The 26,900-nt window shown below is 41.5% G+C and overlaps 1 protein-coding gene across 1 annotated transcript in view; it reads left to right on the forward strand.

The window, feature by feature from the left end:
- The first annotated feature begins 715 nt into the window (after nucleotides 1-715).
- Nucleotides 716-26,900, forward strand: part of KCNK13 (potassium two pore domain channel subfamily K member 13) — a 196,869-nt gene continuing 170,684 nt past the window's right edge. Inside the window, exon 1 of the mRNA XM_036734888.1 lies at nucleotides 716-1,055. Within this exon, the coding sequence (XP_036590783.1) occupies nucleotides 716-1,055 (340 nt within the window). The remainder of the gene's footprint in view (nucleotides 1,056-26,900) is intronic.

Consider the following 26,900-nt stretch of genomic DNA (forward strand, 5'->3'; position numbering starts at 1 on the left):
GGACACCAAAACCTGGGTTCATAAGCCCTTAAATCTGGAAAGGACTTTAGAACCCACTCCAACCAGTTATTTCACAGAAAATATGCTGGGTAGGAATTTCAAGTCTGGGAGGAAAGAAAGAGGCTAAACTTAAGCCTGTAGAAGATGAGACTTTGGGAGATTCAAGAAGGTTGAGGTTTTCCTTTAGCCACGCGGAAACGAGAACCTCCTCCCTACCCCTTGTCACTAAGAGCCAAAAATATTGAGAACACTGGAACCGGGGAGGAGAGAGAAGGAGGATCTGAAACTGGGCAGCAAGGAACAAACTGGCTTGGGGAAGAGGCGATAGCCAAGAACTGCAGCATATCGGTCTTTGGAAGACATCTGGTGAGGAAAGAAGAACCCTGGAGGGGACTACTGACTTTCCTCCTAAGGGACAAAGGCACCCTAAAACTGTTGGGATAAGGCTTTAGCATGGCACGGGTCTGAAAAGAAAAACAAACAATCACATTTCTTGGAAAGTGACTACCATGGGCAGCGCCGGGAATCCCAGTTCTGACAGACATCGATGTCAGGCATCCTACCGTACCCTCACAGTGTAAAAACAAATCCTTTTTCATCATTGAACTGCCCACCCTTTCTGTCACAGTTATCCCCCTCCCCACTCCCTTGCTGTCACCACGGTGGGTTGGAGAGGACCAAATTGGGCATAATTTCCTTAGGGACCTAGCCAGCCATGGCATGTCAGGGCTGCTGCTGCTGTTGGAGCGCTGGGCACCTGAACCAAGACAATGCCAGATTCTTGCTACTGGCTGTCTTGATTGTTCTCTACATGTTATGTGGGGCAGCTGTCTTCTCAGCAATTGAGAGAGCTCAGGAGTGCAGGGCAAAGGAGCAGTGGGGGGAGAAGTTACTAAACTTTAGCCTGACTCACAATCTGAGCCTCGATGAGCTTCGAGGTTTTCTCCGGGATTATGAGGAGGCCACGGCTGCTGGAATCCGAATTAGTGACAGCCGACCGCGGTGGGACTTTACTGGTGCTTTCTATTTTGTAGGCACTGTGGTGTCCACCATAGGTAAGTGAATTCTTGAGGGGAGTGGGTAGGGAATGGTGCAGCTATGGAGGAGGTGGAGGAGACCAGACAGCCTGCGGACAGGCCAGACTGGTGGGGAAACCTGCTATTTACCTTATTGTGTTCATTCATTCATTCATTCATTCATTAACTGGTAGGCATGTATTCAGCACTCACTGTCCAGAACTATGCTAGGCTCTAGAGGTTCAGAGAAGAAGAATACAATTATTTTCAGGGGGAGTCTGCAAGAAGATAGATGACTTACAAGATATATTATCTCTTTGGACCATCGCAACAGTCCTAGAAGGTAGACAAATATGGTAGCACTCTGGTATAATGAAAAGAGCCCTGGACTAGGAGCCAGAACACCCAGGTATGAGTCCAGTGTTACCATTTACATGCTGTGGGACCTTAGTCAATTCGCTTCTCTGAGCCTCGGTTTTTTCTTCTTTAAAATGGGGGCGGGGTAATATCATTCACCATCCGAACAGGGCTAAGTTGTGAAATCAAATGATATAATGTATATGAAGTGATTTGTAGCTTTTAAAGGCTGTATGAATGTGTGTTGTAATTATTGTTCGTATTAATAAGAGAATCATTCAGGCTTGCCTCCTGTTCCTGGGATTTACAAAAGCCCTTCTTGTCCCTGGCTTGGTTGTGTGTTCCTTGAGGAATGTGATACCATTCTCAAGAATGTTTTTTTTTTATTTTAAAAATACAGTGGAAATCCTTTATGCTGCTGGAATGTAGGGACAGGATTAGTATCTATGTTATACACTGGGTGTTATAGCAGGCTTTTGTAGTAGAATGAGGCACTGTGGCTGCAAGGTATGTTGACCAGTTGGAGCACATGTAGCAGAAGGCAGACAGGTTGGTGAGGGGGTTGGCAGCCATGCCATAGAAAACTGGCCGAAGGAACTGAGAATTTAGCCTGCAGAAGAGAAAAATTGGTGGTGAGGAAAGGAAAACTTTGAATGACCAAAGGCTATCACAGAGAAGAGGGGTCAAGCTTGTCCCTTAACCCCAGAGGGTAGGCTAGAAGCAATGGGCAGATATAAAGAGAGGTCCATACCTTCTTAACAATTGGAGCTGTCCACCAAACTAAATTAAGGTGCCTTAGGAGATAACGAAAGCTAGCATTTGTGGTGTTCCAAGGGAAGCAAAGGGCTTTACTGTCTCATTTAATCCTTATGACGGTCTTGGAAGGAAGGTGCTATTTTATTATTATCATCCCCATTTTCCAGATGAGGAAAATGAGGCAGACAGAGCTTAAGTGACTTGCCCAGGGTCACACAGCTAGTATGTGTCTGAAGGCGGATTTGAACTCAGATCTTCTTGACTTCAGCTTCATTGCTCTGTTGTGGAAAGTCTTCAAGTAGAGAATGGAGGATCACTTGTTGGGGATAGACATTATAGAGGAGTTTCTTGCTTAGTTTGAGATTGGGCTAAATAACTCCTAAGGTCCCTTTTCTAAGTCCCCCATTTCTGGTATTCTCTGTTTTAGTGGACTTGAATGCATCTTGAGTAGATTGGGGCTCTACAATATGCGTTTTAGATCACTGATTTTGGCGGGGGGGCAAAGAGAAAAGTGAAGCTGTACAGACCTTACTAATGTCCAACTCCAAAAACAGTAGGAATAACTGGTTTGTAGTATTAAAATAAACAATGAAACATTAATTCTTTGAAGTAATAGACATCATATTCATGTCAGCAGTACATGGTCTGAAGGCTGGAGAACATGGTTGAGTACACAAATTAATTGAGGAGAGGGGGCAGAGAGGAAAGAGTTTCGAGGGCATTCACGGTGCCATTTGAATGTTGTCTGCCCTGCATGTTGTCCATCTTGGAAGACTTCCAGGAGGAGATGTAGCATAATTTGTGGAAACTGTGACATTGTCATCCATTGATACCCAATTCAATGAATATTAATTTAATGGAGACCAAATTGTGCCTTGATCCTAACTCCCTGATATTTTTACAACACAGTTTCATCATTTGGGCATGAAAATGTTTTGCTGTCATCCCTGTTCTCCCTTACCTTAACCTCAGGTTTGGCATCACCCTCCCCTGCTCCATGATTTAGCATTTGGGCTAGGAAGCTGCTCCAGCTTTCATGGAATGAGATCCAAACTTCCAACCCAGAAGCTGTTTTTGCAGAGCCAGGGCTGCCCTGTAACCTCCTTTTCAGCTTGGCCAGCTGGGAAGGGAATGTTTTGCATTTGGTCAATATCCTTCTCACCTCCTAACTCTATCTCCTCCCTTGTGAGTTTTTCTAAGTGACAGCTTTAAAGGTTTCATGCCAAATATTTCTTCCTTGAAAATGTAGGACGCTTTGCAAACCACAAAGTGCTCTGTAGATGTCAGTTACCATCACCATCGATCAACATCATCAGCTGAACGCTCCTTGTATTTTCTACCTTATATAATCAATAGATTTTCCTTGAAGCATCTGTATACTCCCTGAAGCTTACAAATGTTAATTCATGCACTTTACTGTACTCTTTTATTCCATAGAGGACTAGCCTTGTAGTAATCGAGTGAGTTGTTTCCATTCAATGCTTACTTTGTGATACCCTTTCCTGTAACCATTTATCCTATCACAGAGATATTTTAACTCTCTTTAAACACATATCCTGTCCCGTTACTCCTCATTTCCCCCCTGAAGGCAGCCTCCTATAATTTTGATTATCAGAATTGTATCTTGCTTATGTTTGTATACCTGCAGAACCCCTCATAGTGTCCTCTGCCTGAGAGGTAACTGTGATATTATGGTAAAAGGACTGGTCTCAGAGTCAGCAAGACCTGATTCAAGTCCCATCTCTGGCATATACTGGCTGTGTGACCCTTAACCTCAAGTCCCTTAACTTCTCAGTGTCCCATACAATTCTTTAAGACTATGAAATGGACCAGGCACATTAGTAGAGGAAGTGTCCTCGTTGGAAGTTCTCTGTATGGACGAAATCACAAATATGGTTTTTTTTAAAGGCTTGTTGAGTTTGTTTTGTGTAGCCAGCTTACAGGACTGTGGATCGAGACAGTAAGATACAATGAAAAGAGTTTTGTTTGTGGATCCAGAAGACCTGGGTTTGAGTCTTGGCTTTAACAATTACTACCTTATCCTGGGCATGTTAAATTCTCTGAGCCTCAATTTCTTCACCACTAAAATAAGCAACAATAATCCCTACACTCCTGGATAATTATAAGGAAAGCCCTTTGTGAACCTTAGCTTACTTTATGGGGCTGTGATCCCGAGATCCAGTTTGCTTATGTGTCCTTGTCCCATTATGGTGGAAGGGAGAAGTATATAGAAGAGGAGTTGGGGACTGTTGCTAACACTGCCCTCTCTCAAAGTAGGAGTGGGACAATGACAGGAGCAAATGAAGGGGTCTAGGGTTGGAAAGTGGCTTGTGAATTGTACTACCTCATCACTTCCAGTAGAGGGCTCAGCAGGGACACTTCCATTAGCTAAGCCCTAGAGGCAGTAATGTGGGGTGAATAACACAGACCGGAAGAGGCTGTTATTCAAGAGGCTTAATATCAAGGATTATAGAACAGAATAGGTGATGCTCAGGCTGGACCTGACTTACTAATTGTGTGGGTGTGGACAAGCCACTTAATCTTTCAGTCTCAATTTGTTCATCTATAAAATGGGGATAGGGCAGACAGGTGGTTCAGTGGGCCTAAAGTCAGAAAGACCTGAGTTCAAATGCAGCTTCAGATGCTTACTAGCTGTGTGACCCTGGGTGAGTCACTTAACCCTGTTTGCCTCAGTTTCCTCATCTGTAAAATGAGTTGAAGAAAAGGAAATGGCAAACCACTCCAGTATCTTTGTCAAGAAAATCCCAAATGGGATCTTGAGCTAGACACGACTGAACCACAGCAAAAATTGTCAGACAAAATTTCCTTATTCTGAGCTGAAATCTGTCTTTGTGCATCCTGGTTTTATGCTCTGGAACCAAGTAAAACAAGTCTAACTCCATGTCTACACCATGGCCCTTTCAAATATTTGAAGACAGGAGTAGTGTCCTCCCCCAAATCTTTCCTTCCATAGTGTGATATAGTAGAAAGTGCACTGGACTGAGTGTCAAAAGGCATAGTTGTACTTAGCAGGACCTTGGGCAAATCGTTGAACTTCTCTGAGGTGCTTCTTGTTCACAAATTGCTTTGTAAACCTTAACATACTAAATAAGCGTGCACTGTCTTTGTTATTCTCATCACCAGTTCATTTGACCAAACCTCACGTGGCATTGTTTCCAGGTCATTTTCTGTTCTGGTGGCCCCTCTCTGGACTCTTCCACTTGACCAGTGGACCTGTGATTTCATTGGTAAGGAGCTCCCTGTGAGGAAGCATGTGAAAATCTGTATAACTTCTGGTCTAAGAGAATTCCCTGGGGTCCCTGAGAAGACAAGGGAACCCCTTGCCCAGGGTCCCATATTCGTCATGTTTCAGAGGTAACACTTGAACCTGGATCTTCCTGACTGGCTCATGTTCACAATCTATTGCACCAGCCAGTCTGCCTCTCAACCTTTCTAAAATGTGACCTTGAATACTATGTTCTCTACCAGCTCATAAATCTTATGATGAACGTAATAGTCCAGGTCTGGTCTGACCTGTGCGGAGTACAGTGGGGACCATCATCTCCTTCACCCTGGGTGCCATTTTAATAGTAATAACAATTTTTATTGTTCAGTCATTTCAATTGTGCCCAACCCTTCATGACCCCATCTGGGGCTTTCTCAGCAAAGATACTGGAGTGGTTTGCCATTTCCTTCTCCAGCTCATTTTACAAATGAGGACACCGAGGCAAATAGGGTTAAGTGACTTGCCCAGGGTCACACAGCTAGTAAGTCAGATTTGAACTCGTGAAGATTAGTCTTCCTTATTCCAAGCCTCGTACTCTGTCTACTGCGCCACCTAGTTGCCCCTGGCTTCCCATCAGGGAGACAAAACCAGGTCCCCCACATGACAGGCAGGGATACTCACCACTGTACAAACAAGGATATAACTACCACAACGATAATAAGGATAATAGATGACATTTATGTAGTGAGTTAAAGTTTACAATTCACTTTGTATATATTATCTAATTTGAACATCATATATATGCCTGTACACACACACACACACACACACACACGCACACGCATGCACACACACACACACGCACACGCACACACACACGCACACATATGTACTCATCATTACACCTGAAGAAACTGAGGCATAGAAAGGTTAAGTGAGCTGGGTATGGTCAAACCACCTAAATGTCAGAGGCAGGTTTTGAACCCGGGTCTTCCTGAATACAAGTACTGTGCTGTATCAACTGACATGTGCCTCCCTCTGATGCCTGTGAGCCTACTCACTCAGGGAAAGAACAGTAACTTCTTACTGGAAAACCCCACAGTGTTATAGGCTCAGAAACTCTGGGTAGAATCAAGAGAAATTTAAACAGTAACTCAGCCCTCTTAGGAAAAGAATTATCGTACTTCTCTCCATAACAATCACTGGTTCTGAGTTCGGCTGGACCCCCCGTCTGCGTGCTTATGCTTGGCAGAGTTAATGGGATTTGTCTGTTGGCATTTTGGTGTTTCCACCAAGGAGTCAATTTCTTGAGGATGTGCCCCTGAGAGATGTGCAGAGTGGAGTGCAAAGCCATATTCAGGGAAGAGCCAGGAGGGCTAGGTTGGCAGTTGTCTAAGGTGCATCCACCAGGGAGAGATAATTTCCTGTTTTAGTTAATTATCCTTTCTAGATGGCAGCTAGGTGGAACAGTAGAGTACTAAGCTTAGAGTAAGGAATACTCATCTTCATGAGTTCAAATTTGTTCTCAGACTCTTATTAGCTGTGTGACCCTGGGCAAGTCATTTAACTCTGCCTCAGTTTCCTCATATGTAAAATGAACTAGAGAAAGAATGGCAAACCACTTCAGTGTCTTTGCCAAGAAAACCCTGAATGGGGCCACGAAAAGTTGAACATGACTGAATAACAAAAGCAACAAAACCCTTACCAAGCAGACACCAAGTTAATTTTGTTTCTAGAGATTGAAGAAGATAAATATCGTTAGCACCTTCTAAATTCCATCCAGACCTAATTTCCGTGGTCTAGCTGCGACTCTAGTAGTAGGGCAGGAGAACAGATTTTTTCCTTCCATCCAACATTACCATCCAGCTCGAAACAGCATTTTAATGCCCCTGCTTATGCAGAGAACAAGACGAGCTAAATGTGGTCTCTTCCATTCAGGGGCCATCTGTAATCAGACATAGAGCAATTCTGTAGGCAGGTATTATTGAGACATTTATCAAGTGGCTAAGTGCTTGCATTGGGGCTGGCTTATGTCATGAGGTGGTGAACGAAGATCGAGTTGGGCCAAGGCAGTTTGACAGTGATGTCCTGTATACAGTAGGAACTCAATAAGTGACCTTTAAAATAATGATAATGAAGGCCTGGTCAAGGAGAGGTTACTATAATAGCACAGAGAGAAGTAGGAACTAGGCTGGAATTACAGCTTCCATAAAACCCCCAAATATAAAATATGACAGTATTTTATGGTTACAAAACATTTTAAATACATGGTTTCATTTGAGCCTTAATGTAACCCTGTGGTGGAGGTAGTACAAATCCTATTACTTCCATTTTACAGGTGAGGAAACCAAGGTTCATGGAGGTTAAAGGTCACACAAATAAAAAATTATGAGCCAAGATTTGAACCCAGGTCTTTTGAGTCTAACCAGAATTCTTTCCACTACTCTGTACTGCCTTCCTAGGTTTCTTGCTTAGGAGAGGTAAAGAAGTCAGTTAGAAGTGGTTTGCCATTCTTTCTCCAGCTCATTTTACAGATGAGGAAACTGAGGCAAACAAGGTTAAATGACTTGCCCAGGGTCACACAGCTAGTAAGAGTCTGAGGACAGATTTGAACTCACGAAGACGAGTATTCCTTATTCTAAGTTTGTGCTGTACTGTTCCACCTGGATGCCAGCTAGAAAAGATAACTAAAATAGGAAATCATCTCTCCCTGGTGGCTGCACCTTAGATGACTGCCAACCTTGGCTCTTCCCTGAGGGCTCTGTTTCCTCCATAGTGAGACAATGTCCTGGAATGTCCCACCATTGATCTGAAGTTGTTTTTGAAAGGTGGTCTGAGGGCAACACGTTATTCTACTTGTCCCAGATATGTGACAGTCCAGAAGAGATGGAATGAGGGCTCAGGTTTCAGTGTGGTGGAAATGAAAAGGGGAGATGGACAGAAAAGATACAGGAAAGGAAGAATGGATAACATGACTTGGATGATGGTGTAGATGGCAAAAAGGAGGCGAGGCCAAGAGCGACATCACATTTTATTTATTTTATTAATATTAATTAATATAATAAATTAATGGGATTTTAAGATGATTGGAAAATTATGACTTCACACATTTTGGCTTGTGGATTCAACTCACCAGAAGTTTATTCACCCCAAGGAGGTCGTTCAAACCCACGGAGGTTTAGAGTAATTTTGTCATAGTCTTTTAAAGAGTGGTTATGCAAGACATCCTCCAAGGCCACTTCATAGAGCCGCCTTTGTCCTTGTTTGTAAGGCCGTTGGAGTAGTGAAAGGAAGTTTTCCATCTGCACCTGTGTAAACCCAAACAACTTTCCTACCTACCACATGACAGAGAGAATTAAGCTAAGTAGTGCCTAAAACTAGAGGCGATGCAGATTAGTGGAGAAAACACTAGACTGGGAATCAGAAGACCTGGCTTTGATTCCACTTCCTCTGACTAGCTTTGTGATGTTGGGCAAGCCCCATGGCCTCGATGGGCCTCAGTTTCCTTTTCTGTAAAATGAGAGAGTTGAAGTAGATGACCTCTAAGGTCCCTTCCCAGCTTTAATACTGGATACTTTTATGATCCACTAAGTTTTCTAAAGTCCCTTATTATTAAATCTATCTACTTCGCAAGGCTCTAGTCATAAAACAGTGGTTTACATTTTGCATAGTGTTGGCCTGCTCTCATTCACTCATTCAACAGACTCCTGAATATCTGCTATGTTTGATGCACTCTGTCTTCACACTAGGATATGTGAATAATCATAAGTATTTATGGAGTTTGAAGGCTTTGAGGTATACTGCTTTCCTTTGTTCTGGAATGAGAAGGGGGTCAATTCACTCAAGTATTTTTGAACCTGACGCAGAGCTGTGGTCCTTGCATTACCCACTGCTTGAGCTAGCATAACTACCAAAACACGCATACTTGAGCAAGTATAAATATCGTTACACGGCGTATCGTCTGCACAGCTGTGTTGCCATTGGCCTTTTATAAACCCGGGATAAAGTGTTTGTGTATCTCAGGCAAGGTTAGAAGACTGCAGGCCATGTGCATTTAACTGTCTGTTGGCAGCTACGGACCTCCCTGCAAAGCTTGTGACTTGAGAAGGCATCTAGGGGGCACAGTGGATAGAGAGATGCATTTGGATCCAGGAAATTCTGAGTTCTAATCCTGCCCCCAAACAGTTTCTAGCTGTGTGGCCTTGACCAAGTCATGTAACTTCTATATCCCTCAATTTCCTCGTCTGTAAAACGAGAGCGTTGGAACTTAATGGCCAATATGCGCATCCCACGGGCGTTTTCTAGTATCTGTATATCTTTGTTTATATGTGTGTGTGTGTGTGTATGTGTGTGTGTATGTGTGTGTGCATGTGTGTGTGTGTGCGTGAATGCATGGGTATATGTGTGTGTGTATGTGTGTGTGTGCGTGTGAATGCATGTGTATGTGTGTGTATGTGTGCTTGTGTGTGTGTGAATGCATGTGTGTGTATGTGTGTGTGCTTGTGTATGTGTGTGTGTATGTGTGCGTGTGTTTGTGTGTGTGTGAATGCATGGGTATGGATAGTCCAGACCTGACATTTCATGGATGTAAGGCACTTCCAACATGGAAACTCACTTTTAGACTGTAGATCAGCCGCTCATCTGTGATGAAAGATTAGGTGATCCGCCCATGGTTACATGGTTATTACTTGTCAGAAGCAGGACTGGGAGCTAGGCTGCCCTTCTATGCACCGGGCGTCTTGTTATATATGTTTGATTTTTAAAAAAATCTAAAGGCATTGCCCCGCATTGTGCCTCAGCTGCATGCTGTTCCCTAAGCAACTAGTTACCATGCTCACTCCTAGCCTCAGCTCTGCTGCTTACTTAGCCTCTGTTTCCCTCAGGGCTTCTGATATTACACATATTTCATAGAATCTCCAAGTTGAAAGGAATTTCAGAGGCCACATGAATGCTTTAATAATCAGGTGGGGTTTTTTTTTCAAATTTTGCTTTATAATTTTAAGCCAAAATTTGAATATATCTGATTTTCTTTTTAAGGTTAACAGAGCTTGCATTCTTTACAAGGTTTGTTAAGGAAAGGGACTAGGTGCTTTCTGATGAAATATTTTCTTGCCTCAACCAAAACATGCCAGCCTTGCTGGTTGAGGAATAAGGCCCTGTAGCTGTGATCAGAACCTGAAAAAAAAAACCTGTGGAAGAGGTAAAACTTTTTTAAAACAATTGAAAGAAAAATGCCTCTAACTCCCCCTATATCCAATACATTTTTACAGTGACATTGGTTGGTACAGTTTGTGTCTTTAGAGGCTGGTAGCTTATAAAATGTTCCCCTTCCAGCTTGGGTGTGCAAGAAGGAAAAAGTGTGAGATAGCCACCCTTTGCACCAGCTGCTCATTTTCCGTTCTCTTCTTCTCATCATCACCTGCAAGGACATTAAGTCTGACACTTGGCTCCACAGAAGGCCGGACAACCAGAAAATTAAAATAGGACCAGAATGATTTGGAATGAAAGGGAAAAGAATAAACTGAAACCATAGTAACCAATATACAGTGAGCTCTCTGCTCTCCAATGTGGTCAAGCAAGGGCGTTAGTCCCTGCATTTCTTTGAAAACTGGCATAGGGTAAGGTACACTTGATGCTAAAACCCTGAGAATCATTTCAGATTCATTGGATGATTCAGAAGGCTCTTCAGGACTTTGCAGTTCCTTCTGGATCATCACCACCGTTGCTTTTAAAAGGATTAATATTTTCATCAATACTTTTATTGTTATATCACATTCATTTCCAAATATATTCCCCCACCTATTGTAACAAAAATTTTTAAAAGAGGAAAAGGAGCAATTCGACAAACAACTGAGCCCATCAACTGAATGCAGTATTCCACACCCATAATCCCCTACCTCTGCCACAAAGAGAGGGAGGTGTGTTTTATGAACCAAGCTTGGGCCTAATTACAGCACTCGGTTTTGTTTGGCTGTTCTTCTATGCAATGCCATCATTTCAGTCATCGCATATATGGTTTAAATGGTTTTGCTCACTTACTCTGCAACAGTTTATGTCTTCCCCTGTTTCTCTGAGCTCTTTATATTTATCATTTCTTACAGGATAGTAATATCCCATTGTATTCATATACCATGACTCATTTAGCTACTCCCAAACAATGGGCATCTATTTTGTTTCTAATTCTTTGTTACCACAAAAAATTCTACAATGAATGTTTCAGCACATCTGGGACCTTTCTGTCTTTGTCAATCTTTGTTAGCCTTGTACTTCAAAGAGATGTAGGATGGACATTTCAGAGCATTATGAGGGATGCTTTGGGGGGCAGGGCGGGGCATTATTCCAGAACACTTTCTAGACTAATTGGATCAATTCATAGTTCTACCAACAGTATATTAGTGTGCCAGTTTTCTCCCAGCCACTCCAACACTAATTATTCCAATCTTGTGTCATCTTTGTTAATTTTTGGGGTATGAGATAAAACCTTGGAATTATTTTGAGTTGCATTTCTCTTATTCGCAATTCTTTTGAAAACCGTTAAGTCCCTTATCAATTGAGAAATGGGACTTAACCTTATCTGTATATGTAAGTTCCATCTATATCTTATCAAAGATCGCTGATAGAAAGATTTTTCCCATTAGACAGTTTGCCTTTTAATTCTGGCTGTATCTATTTGACATATACAAAAGCCTTTCAATTTAATGTAACTGAAATGATCTCTTGATCTTTTGGGATCTCTTCTATCCACCCTTTGGTTAAAATTTCTCCCCCCTAGCCATAGCTATGAAAGGTACTTGATTTGATTTAATTCTCTTCTAATTATTTTAATGGTACGATCTTGTATAGCCAAGTAATGTATCCATTTGAACTTATCTTAACATACAATACAAGCATGATGGTCTAAACCTAATTTCCACCCAATTGCTTTTCAGTTTTTCAGCACTTCTTGTCAAAAAGGGAGTTTTTTTTTCCAAATAGTTCATGCTGCCGGTTTATCAATCACCATGTTATTGAGTTCAATTACTTCTTAATTCTTCATTATCTAATCTTTTTCATGAATGATTTTCCTATTTTTCAACCAATACAATAGTTTTAATGATTTATAATGCTTTACAACACAATTTGAGATCTGGGAGTGTTACTACCCTTTCAATCTCCTTTCCCCTAATTATCTCCCTTGAGATCCTAGTCCTTTTGTTCCTGCACATGTAAGTTGCTATTTTTTTCTAGTACTAGAAAGAACTCCCTTAGATAGTTTAATTGAAGTAGTATGAAATCAAGAAATAAAATGCTTATCACAGTGCCTGGCACATAGTAGGTACTTAATAGATGGCTGTTCCCTTTCCCTTCCACCTTACTGTTATTAGCTAAAGGAATCAGCTGATTCCATCAACACAGCTGTTTGTCTAGGACTTGCCAACATAGGGTAGGACATAATTTCAAAGCTATTTTATGTGTGCGTGTGTATGTGTGTGTGTGTGCGTGTGAATGCATGGGTATGGATAGTCCAGACCTGATATTTCATGGATGTAAGGCACTTCCAACATGGAAACTCACTTTTAGACTGTAGATCAGCCGCTCATCTGTGATGAAAGATTAGGTGATCCGCCCATGGTTACATGGTTATTACTTGTCAGAAGCAAGACTATTATTTTATATGGGTCCTCAAAAGTCATATAATTCCTACACAAATCATGAATCCCATCTGCACTAAAGTTTTATCTACCTCCACCCAAAGAATTCTGATGATGGGAGACTCAACTACCTTCCAGGACACCTTCCAGGTGTTTTAATTTTGGACAACTCTTAATTGTGAGAAAGTTTTTCTTAATTTTGAGGAATCATCTTCTGTCTAACTTCTAGTTTGTACTTCTTGTTCTATCTTCTGGGGCCTAGCAGAAAAAGCCAAAGCCCTCTTCCATGTAGTATCCCAGTGGTTATTTGTAGCAGTTCATCTCATCTCCTGTCTTTTCTTTTCTAAGCTATATGTCTTCAGTTCCTTCCATTTATCCTGGTGACATGTTTTTCTAAACTACTCCACACCTGATTCCATAGTATTCCCCTTCATAAATTCTAGTCAGTCACCAAACTGGATTGTTCATTGTTTGGGGTTTGTTTGATTCATAATTTGTTGCCGACTGTTGTCATGTCTACCATGACAACATCAAATGTGTTACCTTCTCTCCACCCATACAGCCACTACTCCCATGGTCTCCCACCTGGACCATCAAAATAGCTCTCTAATTAGTCTCATTATCTCTAGTCTCTCCTCAAGCTAACCTGCCCTCCACTTGAGTGATTTTCCTAAGTGTAAATTTCACCATGTCACAGCCCTCTTCAATAAACTCCAATGGCTCCATGTTATCTCCAGGATCAAATATAATTCCTCTGTTGGCTATTTAAATCTCTTCACAACTCGACTTCTTCCTACTTTTCCTGTCTATGTTTCCCTACCTTCCATCCAGCTACCCTTACCAACTTGCTGTATTCCAAAAACGTGACCCTCCCATTTCTACTCCCTTGTACTGACTGCCACCCCCTCCATGGTGGAATGTTTACGCTCTTCACATCTGCCCTTTAGTTTCCCTGAATCTTTTCAAGACTCACTTCAACTCCGACCTTCCTCAGGAGGCGTTTCCTTTTCCCCAGCCACCTTCTGTACCTTCTTGTCTCAGATTACCCTCCATCTACTTTACTTGAAGCTTGTATGTACCTAATTGTTGTGTATTGTATGTACCTACATGCTGTCTCCCTCATTAGAAAATAAGGTCTTTGAGGCAAAGACTATTTTTGCCTTTCTTCGCATCCCTAGCACTTAGCGCAGTGCCCAGAACATAGTAAATACTTAATAATTGCTTGTTGACCGACTAATCAGCTTTTTGGCTGATGTCACACTGTTGGCTCAGAGAGTTTTCAATCTACTGAAGCTTTTTTTCCCACATGAACCATTTACTAGCCATATTCTGTATTTATTCAGGTCTTATTTTTTTAATCCAGACATAGGACTTTGTATTTAATTCCATTAAATGTATATCTTATTAGATGTAGCTCATTGTTCTAGCCTAGTGTATCTTTCCACGCCACTTTACCCATCTGAACCGAAGTTTTTTCATTTGTAAAATGAAGGGGTTGTACAGTATGGCCTCAGAGCTCTCTTTCAGCCATAATTCTGTGAGCCTGTGCTTGGATCAATAGGGCAGTCAAAATTCTCCTGGTCTCAGATAGGAAACTTATATTCTGTTCTCATTGATTTTCCTGCTACCCAACTCAGTAGATAAAAAGGCCCTTTTCTCTCCTCTCTCTCTCTCTCTCTCTCTCTCTCTCTCTCTCTCTCTCTCTCTCTCTCTCTCTCTCTGTTTCTCTCTGTCTCTGTAGATATATCTATGTAGAGAGATATATGGTCTCTCCATACATATATATATGTATGTATTTTATATATATAATACATATATATATAATGTATATATACACAAATTTATGTGTGTGTATATACATGTGGAGAGACAGACACAGAGAGAGCATTTATTAAGTGCTTACTATGTGTCAGGTACTGTGTATGCTAAGACACAAATACAAATAAGCAAGATAGTTCCTTACGTGAAGGATCTTACATTCTAATAGTTGAACATAACACATAAAGCGAAGGTGAAAGTCAGGGGGAAGGGAAGACACATGCTTGGTGGCATGTATAACCAGGAAGTGGCATGGAGGTCTGGGTCCCAGCAAGATAAGGCAACAGCTCACCAATTAGACCCTGGGACTCCAAGGTTCTGGTGGGCAGGAGACTCCCTCTACCAGTGAAGGCAGGCACCTTCTTACTACTTGTAGTCTGAGAGTTGCCTAGAGCAGCAGTATCAGACTCAAATAGAAATGAGGGCCACTAAACCATACTTAAGTATCCCTGTGGGCCACATATTTCCTTAGACAATAACATATTAATATTTCTATGTTTTGTCATATTTTTATTTATTTTGTTAAATATTCCTCAATTATAATTTATTTGGTTTGGTGCACTCAGGAATGTTCTTCTCTGGGTGCATGTTTGACACCTCTGGCCTAAAGCACTGAGAGTTTAAATGAGTTTCCCAGGGTCACACTGATGATACATGTCACAGAAGAGACTTAACCAGCTCTCCACCAGTAACATCATGCTTCCTCTCTAGTTCACTTGGGTTAAATAATAATAATAAATAAAATTATAATAATTAATAATTATAATTGTACAGAAAAATTGTGAACATTTTGCTAAGCTAGTGTGTATGTGTTAGGCTTTCCCATGAATAATTGAATGAGATCCAGTGACTAAAACTAGTGAAAAGTAAGGAGTTAAGAAGGAAAATGATGATTGATTAAAAGCATATCACATATTGTACAGTAGGAAGATGAAACATTGGGCAAGAAAAGAAGTAGCAGGGTCTCAGAGGTGTTGGTAGATTACTTTCATGTTAGAATATCCTGGAATAGGCAGGAAAGAAAAGGCGGCTGTTAAGGGTGCAGTGTTTGATCAGTGTTCCTGAACATGCCTACACTCTTTGTGGGCCATCATGGGTTAGAGAAGACCTTCTTTTAGTTATAAACTGTTCTTTTTGGTGATTTAGGGATATGAAATTTGGGAAGGGGATATTGAGAAGGGATAAGGCGACTGTGGCAACAGAATAAAAGGCAAGGACACTAGCTGTTGTGGAGGAGGAATGTGACTTCAATTTATAAAACACATTTCTTATCTTCTTTGGAGGAGTCAATTTAGAGAAGCGTTTTGTGGAAACCTTGACCTGATCAAATGTTTTCTGGGACTTTTCCAAGAGCTTCCTCTCCTCTCTCCTCTCCTAACTGATCTTTCTTTGTTTTGTTTTGCCTGAGCAAATGAAAACATTAGGCTTAACTAGATAAATCTAGCTAGGTTTTTTTCCCCTGCAAGTAATGTAGTACTTTACATTCAAGGAAGAGTGAAGAGACTTTTAATTAAGATATTCCATTTTCTAGATAGATATATTATTGTTGGTTGTCCTTTGTTCTTGAAGAAGACCATGACATCAGGAAGGTGATGCCATGACTTGCAAGTGAATTGGATTTAAGTGAGGGAGGGCTGTGCAAAGTAAGCAGCCTCGCTTTCTCCGTGGGAGCTGTCTGGGTCCAGTGGCAAGATAGAGATCAGGATGACTGGAGATGGCCCAGGATGCAGTGGGAGACCTTGGCCATTCTTAAGCTAAGGTCTTTCTGAGTTCTCACTTTGACCGAGGCAACACCATTCAGTGATTAAGGCTAGGTAAGAAGTGAGCCAAGGAATGGCCCCTTTTACCTAATCAAAAAAAATCACTCTGGGAGGGGAAGACCCTCAGTGTTTCTGGCCAAAACAGAAACAATTAAGTTAGATTCACTCTGAGCCATCAGGACCCAAATAGTGACTACTAAGTGGGGCTTGGGCTGGAACCTATTGTTGGCCAATCAGTGAGAGCCAGAATGAATTGGGTTTAAGACATAGTCTTTAAGAAAGAAATATAGCCAGTAAACCTCAAGATATCTTACTGAGTTTCAGGCTTAAAGTTTACATTCCTTTGGGCAGAGCATTCACAAGTCAGGGTATGATAACTCTATGTGGACAGAGGGAGAGAAAGGGAAGGGAAGGGAAGGGAAGGGAAAGGAAGCAGAGGGGAGGGGAGGGGAGGGGAAGGGTAAGGGAGGGCAAGGCAGGGGAGGAGAAGAAGGGGAGGGGAAGGAGGGGAGGGGGGAAGGGAGGGAGGGAGAAAGGAGGGGAGGAAGGAAGGGAGGAATGAAGGAAGGAAGGAAGGAAGGAAGGAAGGAAGGAAGGAAGAAAGGAAAGAAGGAAGGAAGGAAGGAAAGAAGGAAGGAAGAAAGGAAAGAAGGAAGGAAGGAAGGAAGGAAGGAAGGAAGGAAGGAAGGAAGGAAGGAAGGAAGGAAAGAAGGAAGGAAGGAAGGAAGGAGCTACATTGTTCAACTGGAACTGGCCAATTGGGTCCCCAGTGGAGCAGCTTAGACTACCCAAAGGTTGTTGCTTGTCCTTTGTTCTCGAACAGAACCATGACCTCAGGAAGGTGATGCCATGACTGGCAAGTGAATTGGATAAAGCCACAGCTCAAAACATACAAATGCTAAGGTTTGCCATCAGAGTTATTTTGAAGGATCAGAGAAAACCAACCTGCTATCAAGGAGATGGTGGAGTCTCAAAGAATTATAGGGGAAAAAACCTTGTTGGATTTTGCTTTTCCTGTTTGTTTGGAAGTGCATTGTGCTTAATGCAGCACCAGACTGAAATGGCGAATGATTAATTAGTGAGCATCGTACTCAACTGTTGGATATCAGAGCTGGAAGCAACTTTGAAGCACAGAATGTTACAAAAGAGTAGAAAGTTAGAGTTAGGAGGGAGCCTAAAACAAAATAGAATGTGAAAATTATAAGGAACCTTAAGACATAGAATGTTAGAACAGAATAGAAAGAGCTTAGAATATGCAACATTAGAAAAAATAAAATGTTAAGGCTGGGAGAGAACTTAGGAAATAGAATGTTATAATGAAGAATGTTAAAGCCTAAAAGGACCTAGAGAGAGTACTGGACTTGGGAATCAGAGGACATAGGTTCAAATCCTGAATCTGCTATGTAACTACCTGTGTGACTTTGCGTATGTTACCTCACTTTTCTGGGCCTTAGTTTCCTCATCTGTAACATGAGGGGATTGGTCTAGATCACCTCTAAGGCTGCTTCCAGCCCTTCAGCTATGGCCCTTGAACCTAAAGATGTTGTAATTCAGAGGAACTTTAGAGCATAGAGTGTTAGAGCTGGAAGAGACCTTAGAAATCATTTTAAATTTCCCCCCTTGATGGATGCATAAAGCTCTCTGTAAACGTGGACTAATTGTGAGAACTCGGGCTCATTATCCAGACACTGAAGGAGTAACGTATTTAAAATATGGATTGCAGATGGGAACTGAATTTGTAACTACACCTCCTGATTTTTTTTCTTTCCCCTCCAAGTTTTGTTGAATCTAAGAAGAGAAGCCCATTGGGTTTTGCTGTTCTTGTTGCTTTGGCCGTGTAATCTCTGTTGCTTCAAGTCTGAAAGCCCATCAAAAAGACCCTAGGTAATTTAAGGACCCTCTCGTGACCTGTGTTGTAGTAGACGCTCAAAGCTGTTGCTTGACATGACATACTACAAAGGAATGCTTATTGGAGAGCGGAAGAGGAAGGGCTTAAAATCCCTGCAGGTTAAGTATTAGAACTTCCCTTAGGAGAGAGACAGATAGAGATAGATAGAGAGACAGAGAGATAGAGACAGAGACAGAAAAGCATCCTCTTCCCTCTTTAAATAGTTTACTGAAGCACTGTTTTTACAAGTCACTTCCAGATTATTCCCCCAGTCCACAGGTGATTGAAAACAAAGAACAAAGAGACCTCAGCTTATAGCTGACTCAAGATTCTACGTTGTATTATGTCAGGTCATATATTCTCTCCATTATATCATGCTGTCCCCAAAGGGGTCTTGCTAAGTCCTCTAGAACTTGTGCTTAATCTGAGTTCTGATGTCTTTCAGTGATGGTTTTCATTTATATTATTATAGTAATTTTGTATATGGTTCTACTGCTTCTGTTTTCTTCTTTCTTGATCAAGAAAGTTTTTTCTTTTAGGGGCTCCTAACCCTCTGCTCCTCAGTTTACTTAGAATCTCACTTGTTGTCACAGTCTTCCATGCAGAAACTCTTCCCTTATCTTTCCTCTCCCCGAATCCAGACTGAAGGGATCACCCTGTAGAGAGACACATGCCAAGACCCATTATAAGAGTAGGTAGATGGCACGTAGCAGTGGATGGAGTACCAGGCTTGACGTCAGGAAGACCTGAGTTCCAATCCAGTCTCAGGCACTCTCTATCTAGTGACCCTGGGCAAGTCACTTAATTTCTGTCTGCCTCAGTTTCCTCAATTGTAAAATGGGAGTTATAAGAGAACCTACATCCTAGGGTTGTTGTGAGCATCGAATTATATTTGTCAAGCACCTGGCACATGGTACCATATAGAAGCTTAATGCTTATTGCCTTCCTTCCTGGGGAATTCCGAAAATCCTCCCAATGCTTTCTTTTCACTAGAATGTTGCTACATCCCTCGTCGCGTGCAATGCCTACATTCAATTTTGACTGCCATGTTTTAAGAACTCCGCCAAGCTGGAGTGTGTCCAGAGGAGCGCAGCTACGACAATGAGGAGATTCGCTGGCAAGTGACTTGAGGAACAGCTGATGGAACTGGGAATGTTTGGCCTGAGGGAGAGCACATTTCAGGGAGGACTGAATGACTGTCTTCAAATATTTAAAGGGCTGTCATATTCGAGAGGCCCTAGAGAACAAAACTAGAGGGGGAAAGTGGTGGCAATTGCAGACACATATTTTGGCTCAATATAAGTAAAAACTTCCTAATTGTTGTTGTTGTTCAAAAGTGGAATGGGCCGCCTCAACAAGTAGGGAACTCGCTATCAGTGGAGATGTTCACGAAGAGGTTGGATGGCCATTTGTCAGGGACGTTGTAGAGAGGTTTCCTATGCAAGTGTAGATTGGACTAATTGATCTATACCTCTATATCTCTAAGGTCTCTTCCTACTCTGGGATGCTATTTATCAATTATCTGGGAGTTACTTTTTATTATAAAATTCTTTTTCTTGAAGTGAGATATACTTAGGAGTGTGCTGGAGCTGTCTCATACCAGTTTGTCAAAGCCGATTGTTAAATTTTCAGTGTGAGTATTTACACCTTGGAAATCAGCAAATGCTAAAAGGCAGGGCTTGCTTTATTGTTTTATTGATTGTTTGGTTGTGAGAAAGTGATGGAAAAATGTTAATTATGTAGACTAAACTTGAATATGTTGTATATACATCCTCCCTCCCAGAGTCACTTGTTAAACTTTTAACCACCAGACATTATGTAATAGGATTTGACCCTTCTTCCTTCTTTATTTCTAATTTCTATTTTAGCTCACCATGTTGAACCTCTTCCAAAGTTCTTCTGTTTGCATGGATAGAACCTCCCTTGGGTGTGACGATGATGATGATGATGGTAGCTAACAAGTATGTAGCACTTAAAGGTTTACAAAGCATTTTTAACATTCTATCCCATTTGATCCTCACAACTACACTGCGAGGTAGGGACTATTACTATGCCTATTAGTCTGAACATCACCTGGCACGATGAGATACCAGACACTGAGGTCTTTTCTCAAACTAAACTGCCAAGCATTCAAACTCTACTGCAGAGAGCACAAAGGATAGGCCGGCCACATTGTTCTAATGCCAAACATACGCTTGCCAAAAAGACCGTTTTCTGAGGGACTCACACTGGGCAAGTGCTCACATGTGGTCAGAAAAAGCGATGCAAGGACACTCTCCAGGTCTCTCTTAAGAACTCTGGAATTGATTACGTGAGGTAGGAGACGCTGGCACAGGACAGCCCGGCATGGTGTGCCCCCATCAGAGAAGGTGCTGTGCTCTGTAAGCAAAGCAGAATTGAAGTAGCTCAAAAGAAACGTGACATGCAAATTGTCCAAATGCCCATGTAGTTCTGTATCACAAAGTATATGAGACTCTCCACATAGAAGGTAGTAGAAGTAAACCATTTATGCAGACACCGGAGAACCATATCCCATAAACAAATGCTCGGCTCCCACAGCCAGTCAGTCCATTTCATCATAACAGCAAGGAACTTAAAACACCATATCACAGCCTGGAGCCTTGCCATCCCAAAACCTCTCTGACCCCCTGCTGGGGTCTTCCCTAAAACAAACTCGCAGCACAGCTAAGTCAGCCTATTCAGTTCCAACCATCGAAAGGGCGGCCATTAGCAGCCATAACTGCTCTCTCTCTCTCTCTCTCTCTCTCTCTCTCTCTCTCTCTCTCTTTCTCTCTCTCTGCATTTCCTGTGACATCACTTCCTTTTCCTGTCAGGAAGCTCCTCCCACCACATGTGACTTAGGCTTCCTGTGACATAAGCAGGTCACATGGCCTATTAGTGGGTGGAAAAGATCTTCAAATCTAAATTGCTACTACAAATGGTCACATGGACTATTTGCTCCCAGCCTGTGGTAGAGCCTTCCAAGCTCGTGTTAGTTTGATCATCCACTTGAACGCGCTGTAACTTGACTCTAGCATAGTGACGTCATTTTGCTCGTCTTCGGGAATGAAGGATAACAACCAATCAACCAATGCCCATTACTGATGAAGAAACTGAGTCTGAGAGGGGTTAAATGACTTGGCCAAGGTCGTACATAGCTAGTAAATGTCTGATGCTGGATTCAAACTTAGGTCTTCCTTATTTCAAGTCCAAATGTACCAAATGGCTGATCTTGTGATTCTTCTATTCTACACTGGTCATCATTTGTTGCAACCTAGTGTAAGGGGTTCCTTAAATTCAACCTCCTATTACAGTAGTTCCTTCTACTAACGATTATATAACACAGAACTAGCTATTATACAACCCAATTATCAGAAATCCAACAAGCCTAAATTCCTGGTTAAACTTGATCTTGTATGATCCACCAATGGGTATTTGCTATCTTAATATCATCTAAATGTATTATCTAGTTTCGACTGACATGGACTTTTTTTACTTCCTCCGATAGGAAACAAGTGTCCTCCACTTAACTTTCTTCTGCCTAACCAGATAAATCCTGCTTAGGCAGACCCAAAGAAGGAAATGAATTGTTCCAAGTTGCAGGAAGAATCAGAATGTCAATATGAATGCAGTAAGATCTCATTTATTGTCTGGTAACTCAAGATATAGAGACATAGAGGTATAGATCACTAGATCTAGAAAATGTAGGCCTTCTAGGTAGAAGACTATCTATAAGAAATTATATGCTCCCCTACCTTCCTAGGGAATATGTTTTTAAATTTTTTTTAGAATTCTCAAGCTTGTCATTATGAACATCAGAGACATAGTATAGTACTATGGAAAGGGATGGCTTTGGAATTCAGAGGACCCGGGTTCAGATTCTGCCCCTACCACTTATTTGTAGGCCTCAGTTTCTTCATGTATAAAATGAAGGGGTTGTACTAGATGACCTCTAAAGTGTCTTCTAGCTCCACGTCTGTGATCCTATGACCTTGGGAGAGACACAATAAATTCAGATAAGTGAGATATAGTACAAAAAAGGCCAGGTTTTGGAGTCATTTGGAATCAAATGAAACAAGTTCCAGTGCTGATTTTCTTGCCTGCTTTTGGGGTCTTCAAAGTTCAAATCAAATAATACTATTTATATGAGGCCTTTTTTTTCATCCCAGCAGCTACTAGTATCTACCCTCTTCCCCCGTAAATTACTTTATATTTATTTTGGGTGTACTTCTGTGTGTGTGTGTGTGTGTGTGTGTGTGTATCTGAGTGGGGTCAATTGAGTAAATCAATCAAATTATCCTACTTTACTTGAATTAAGTGATAGGAGGGCCTGATCCCCCAATGAGGTGAGAATAAATCGCGTCAATCATTCAATCAGCCAATCCATCCATATGGATCCCAACCTGTCCACCATTACTAAACCCTCTGGGCTGGCAGATGAGGTTTAGGACAGTAAGTCCTGAGGATGCATTAAATGCTCCTGCCATCTCTCTGTAGACTACATAAGCCTCTTGAGGCCATTTTTCTCTTTGTATCTTCAGAGTCTCTCATTGTGGTAGGGGCTTAAATAAATTCTTATTGATCGATTACTTGTAACAGGAATGGTAGGAGTGGATGACATGTTCTTGGTGTATAATTAGGTTTCTGCATCTTTTGAATGGATGTATCTAATGCTTCCCATTTGGGGAATGTGGGATTCTTGTTAATTAACTTGGGGGGGTGGTAACTGAGGTCCATTTTAACTCTTTTTGCAAATATTTCTGAAATACAAACCCATTTTATGACCTTCATAAGCATGGAATATTTTGATACTTTCAGGAACCTGGGAGATCACTGGGTTCTCTTTCAAACAGGGCACTTCTTATCTTCGCATCCCATGACTCTTCTCTGCATCTACCCATAAATCCACCAGAGGGTCATTCAACCCAGCAAGGGCTTTCCTCCAGTATCCCTTGATGTTATGTGGAGATCAGTGGAATATGGTGTACCATCCATCTGTTATCCTTCACTCTTGTTAGCCCTTACCCTTTTCTAGTACAGCTCTGTGCTGTTATCTTTAAGCATACAATAAATTAAAATTATACTAAACATAAATTATTTGGGTGATGATCGTAATTGGATCCTGCAGTGTCTCCAAGCCGTCATTGTAAAGCTCAATTTTGAACTGCAAATTCAACTAAACTGTAAATGTGAGAAGGTACAAAGAGTTGGGGGTAAGTTATCAACACCCCCAGGACATCTGTTTTGTGGGTGATTTACTTTTGTTTTAAAAATAAATTCCGAGTATCAGTCTGTTTTCTTATTTTTTGCATCTTTCTTCTAAAAGTCAAGTGCAAGGGGGAAATTCCGGGTACCTAGGGATCCTGTTTGGTTCTTGGTAACATTTAGGGGGTGATATTACATGATTATTGTAGCTCAGCATCTAATCCGTGTATCTGCAGGCTTCCCATTTGAGAAAGTAGGAAAAATATCAATGTTTTTTTTAAATTTTTTAACTTTTTTATTTAAAGTTTTGAGTTCCAGAGTCTATCCTTCCCTCCTTGCCTCCCTCCCTTAGACAGAAAGCAATCAGATATAGGTTATATATGTGCAATTATTTTAAGCATTTCCATATTAGTCATTTTTATAAGAAGACTTGAATAAAAATGCAAGAGTGAAAAACAGCCTGCTTCAGTCTGTATTCAGTCGGTATCAGTTCCTTCTCTGGAGGCAGATGGTATGCTTCGTTAGTTCTTTGGGATTGTCCTGGATCATTGTATCGCTAAGAATAGCTGTCATTCACAGTTCTTCATCGAACAGTATTGCCGTTACTACGTACAACATTCTACTGGACTAATGGCTTTTAGGTTACTTTTGTAGCTCTGGATAAAAAACGTCTTTTGTTAGATCAGCACAAAAGAGCCGAAGACAGATTCAAGCCCAATGGGCTGAAGATTGGGATTCTGGGTAGTGGGAAAAGGAGAAAGAATGGGGATGATTGGTCATTCACTGGTGATTATGACTCGAAGGTGTTGGAATAACTGCGTGAGGAAGAGAGTCCCAAGGACCTCAGCAATTCTCCAAATGCTTTCTTCTACAAAGCAAACTTTGTTTTTTTTCCCCCATTGGTAGAGCAGAGCAGGGGTACAAGATGGAAAACAGAGTCTATGATTTCATTGGCTCAGCAAAGTCCCAGGTGAGGAAATTTTCTCTGCCAACCCAAGGCAGTATGTTCTGTCCAACTTGGAATTTTAGAATGTTGTCTGGGGTGTGGTCCAGCGGATAGAAAGCTGGGCCTGGAGTCAGGAAGACCTGAGTTCAAAGTTGGCCTCAAACACATACTAGCTGTGTGACTGTGGGGAAGCCACTAGTAACCCCCAGTCACAAATCAAGTCACTCCTAGTTACCCCAAGTCACAAATAACTAATAATCCCTAGTTACGCTGTCTGCCTCAGTTTCCCCATCTGTAAAATGGCGATAATAGCAACACCTTCCTCCCAGAGTTGCTGCTGTGAGGATCAAATAAGATAATGTTTGTAAAGTGCTTAGCACAGTGCCTGGCACATACTAGATCATATAAAAATGATTATTATTTTAATTTATTTAAATTATATTATTTATTACTTAATATTTTATTTAAAATATTTATCATTATTATTATTATTTTATTGAGAGGGTAAGTGACTTGCCCACAGTCACATAGACACTGTATGTCAGGAGCAGGACTTGAACCCAGGTCTGGTTGATCTTGAAGCCTGCTTCTTCTCACTAGGATGTATGCTGCCTCTCATGAAGCAGGCATCAGACTTTTTCTATTTGGCTTTGAAATGCATCATATGGCAACCCATCTTCCCACAATCAAGAAGTTTCAGCTCCCCAATTCTATTTTATTAACCACAATTTAATTATTCATCTAGTCTCCCAGGGGTCTGCAAGTTCCCCAGCCCTGATAGGGGATCATACCCTTTGAGATGGGAGGTGGGGAAGAGGTGCTTAGAGACCAGGAGCTAAAAGAAACCCAGCTTAGGATGCACATACAGCCAGTTCTGCTATAACTCTTGTGTCCAATACTCTAATTTGTTCTCATGTGATTAATATACCGTATTTCACCACAAAATCTTTCTACCCTGTTTTTTTTTGGGGGGGGGTCCAAAATTGGTTTATACCCTTTCAGCGTGTAATTGTCACATGGTGTAACTGTGTACATCTCACCACATAAAAGGTAAACAGAGCTATTCACCAGTGGCATATGGATACACATTTATCTCCCACATTGCAGGCCATGAGCCTAGAATTCTAAGAGCGTGTGCGTCGTCAGTATTCAATTTTAACATATATTCACAAGTATTCTGTGCATCCTAATCTTGCACCAAAGACAGTTTAGTAATAAATGATTCTTAAGGAATACTGGGACAGTTTTTAAATGGTCACAACCCTACTTTTTTGCAAAAAAAAATTTTGGCATAAAATCTGTGGTGATTATGCGGTGAAATACGGTATTAGAGAACATTTTGAGCATAACACACATTTAGGTTGGTTTGTGAGAGATTTCTTCCTGGAGAAACAGAGAGGGAACATAGACCACTTCATAATAACTCACAAGCTGCAATCCCTCCAACGCCCACAGTCACGAGCAAACTTGGTTCAGGTAAGGTGCCCTATTTATTGTGTATCTTCTGTTCCAATAGGAATTATGGCTGGAGGAGGGTGGGTCTGCTCCATTCCCACTCACCTCTGTCTCCTGTCTAGGAACACCCACAGGCATAAAGTGACAGCCTGTCGCTGCCCGCCTTGCCCCAGAGAGTTTCTTCAGTTAGGCCCCATGGGAGCAGGCCTGGGGCTGCAGACATCACTACTATTTATTGCATTCTTTATCTATTCCCTGACAATCTAACCACTTTGTTCGGTTCTTGCCTTTTTCAATGTGTCACTGGTGAAGCTTTGAGCATGGTGCCCCAGGCCTATTGTCCCCATGAGCCTTGTGGCTTTGTGTGTGAGATTTCGCATAGGCCTGGTGCTTTTTGGGAGCGTGTAAGCGGTCGACTTTTAGCAGAACTCACCGTACTTATTGTTATGGAAAATTAGAATTGGAGACTTAGAGGGCATCTAAAAAGTCTCTAAAGTCATCTGGAATTAACCCCTTCAGTTTCATTTTTAGAGATGGTAATAAGGCCCACTTCCTAGAGCTTGGAAAGGACCTGAGAAGCCGTCTATTTAGACCAGGCCTCTCCTTTTACAAAAGAGGAAACTAAGTCGGTGAAGTATAGTGGCTAGTGGCCGGACTTGGGAGATATAAAGTCTTGCACACCAGTCCTGACTGACCAATACTAGCTGTGTGACCATGGTAAGGTAAGTCACTTAACCTCTCAGTGCCACAGGTTAACTCTCTGTTACAGACAAGTTGCTGACTTGTACCAGTGAAGGAGTTTCCACACTGGAAATTTCCTACTCTGATAAAATAGCCTCGAA

Source organism: Trichosurus vulpecula, chromosome 8, assembly GCF_011100635.1.
Source record: "Trichosurus vulpecula isolate mTriVul1 chromosome 8, mTriVul1.pri, whole genome shotgun sequence".
Classification (NCBI taxonomy): domain Eukaryota; kingdom Metazoa; phylum Chordata; class Mammalia; order Diprotodontia; family Phalangeridae; genus Trichosurus; species Trichosurus vulpecula.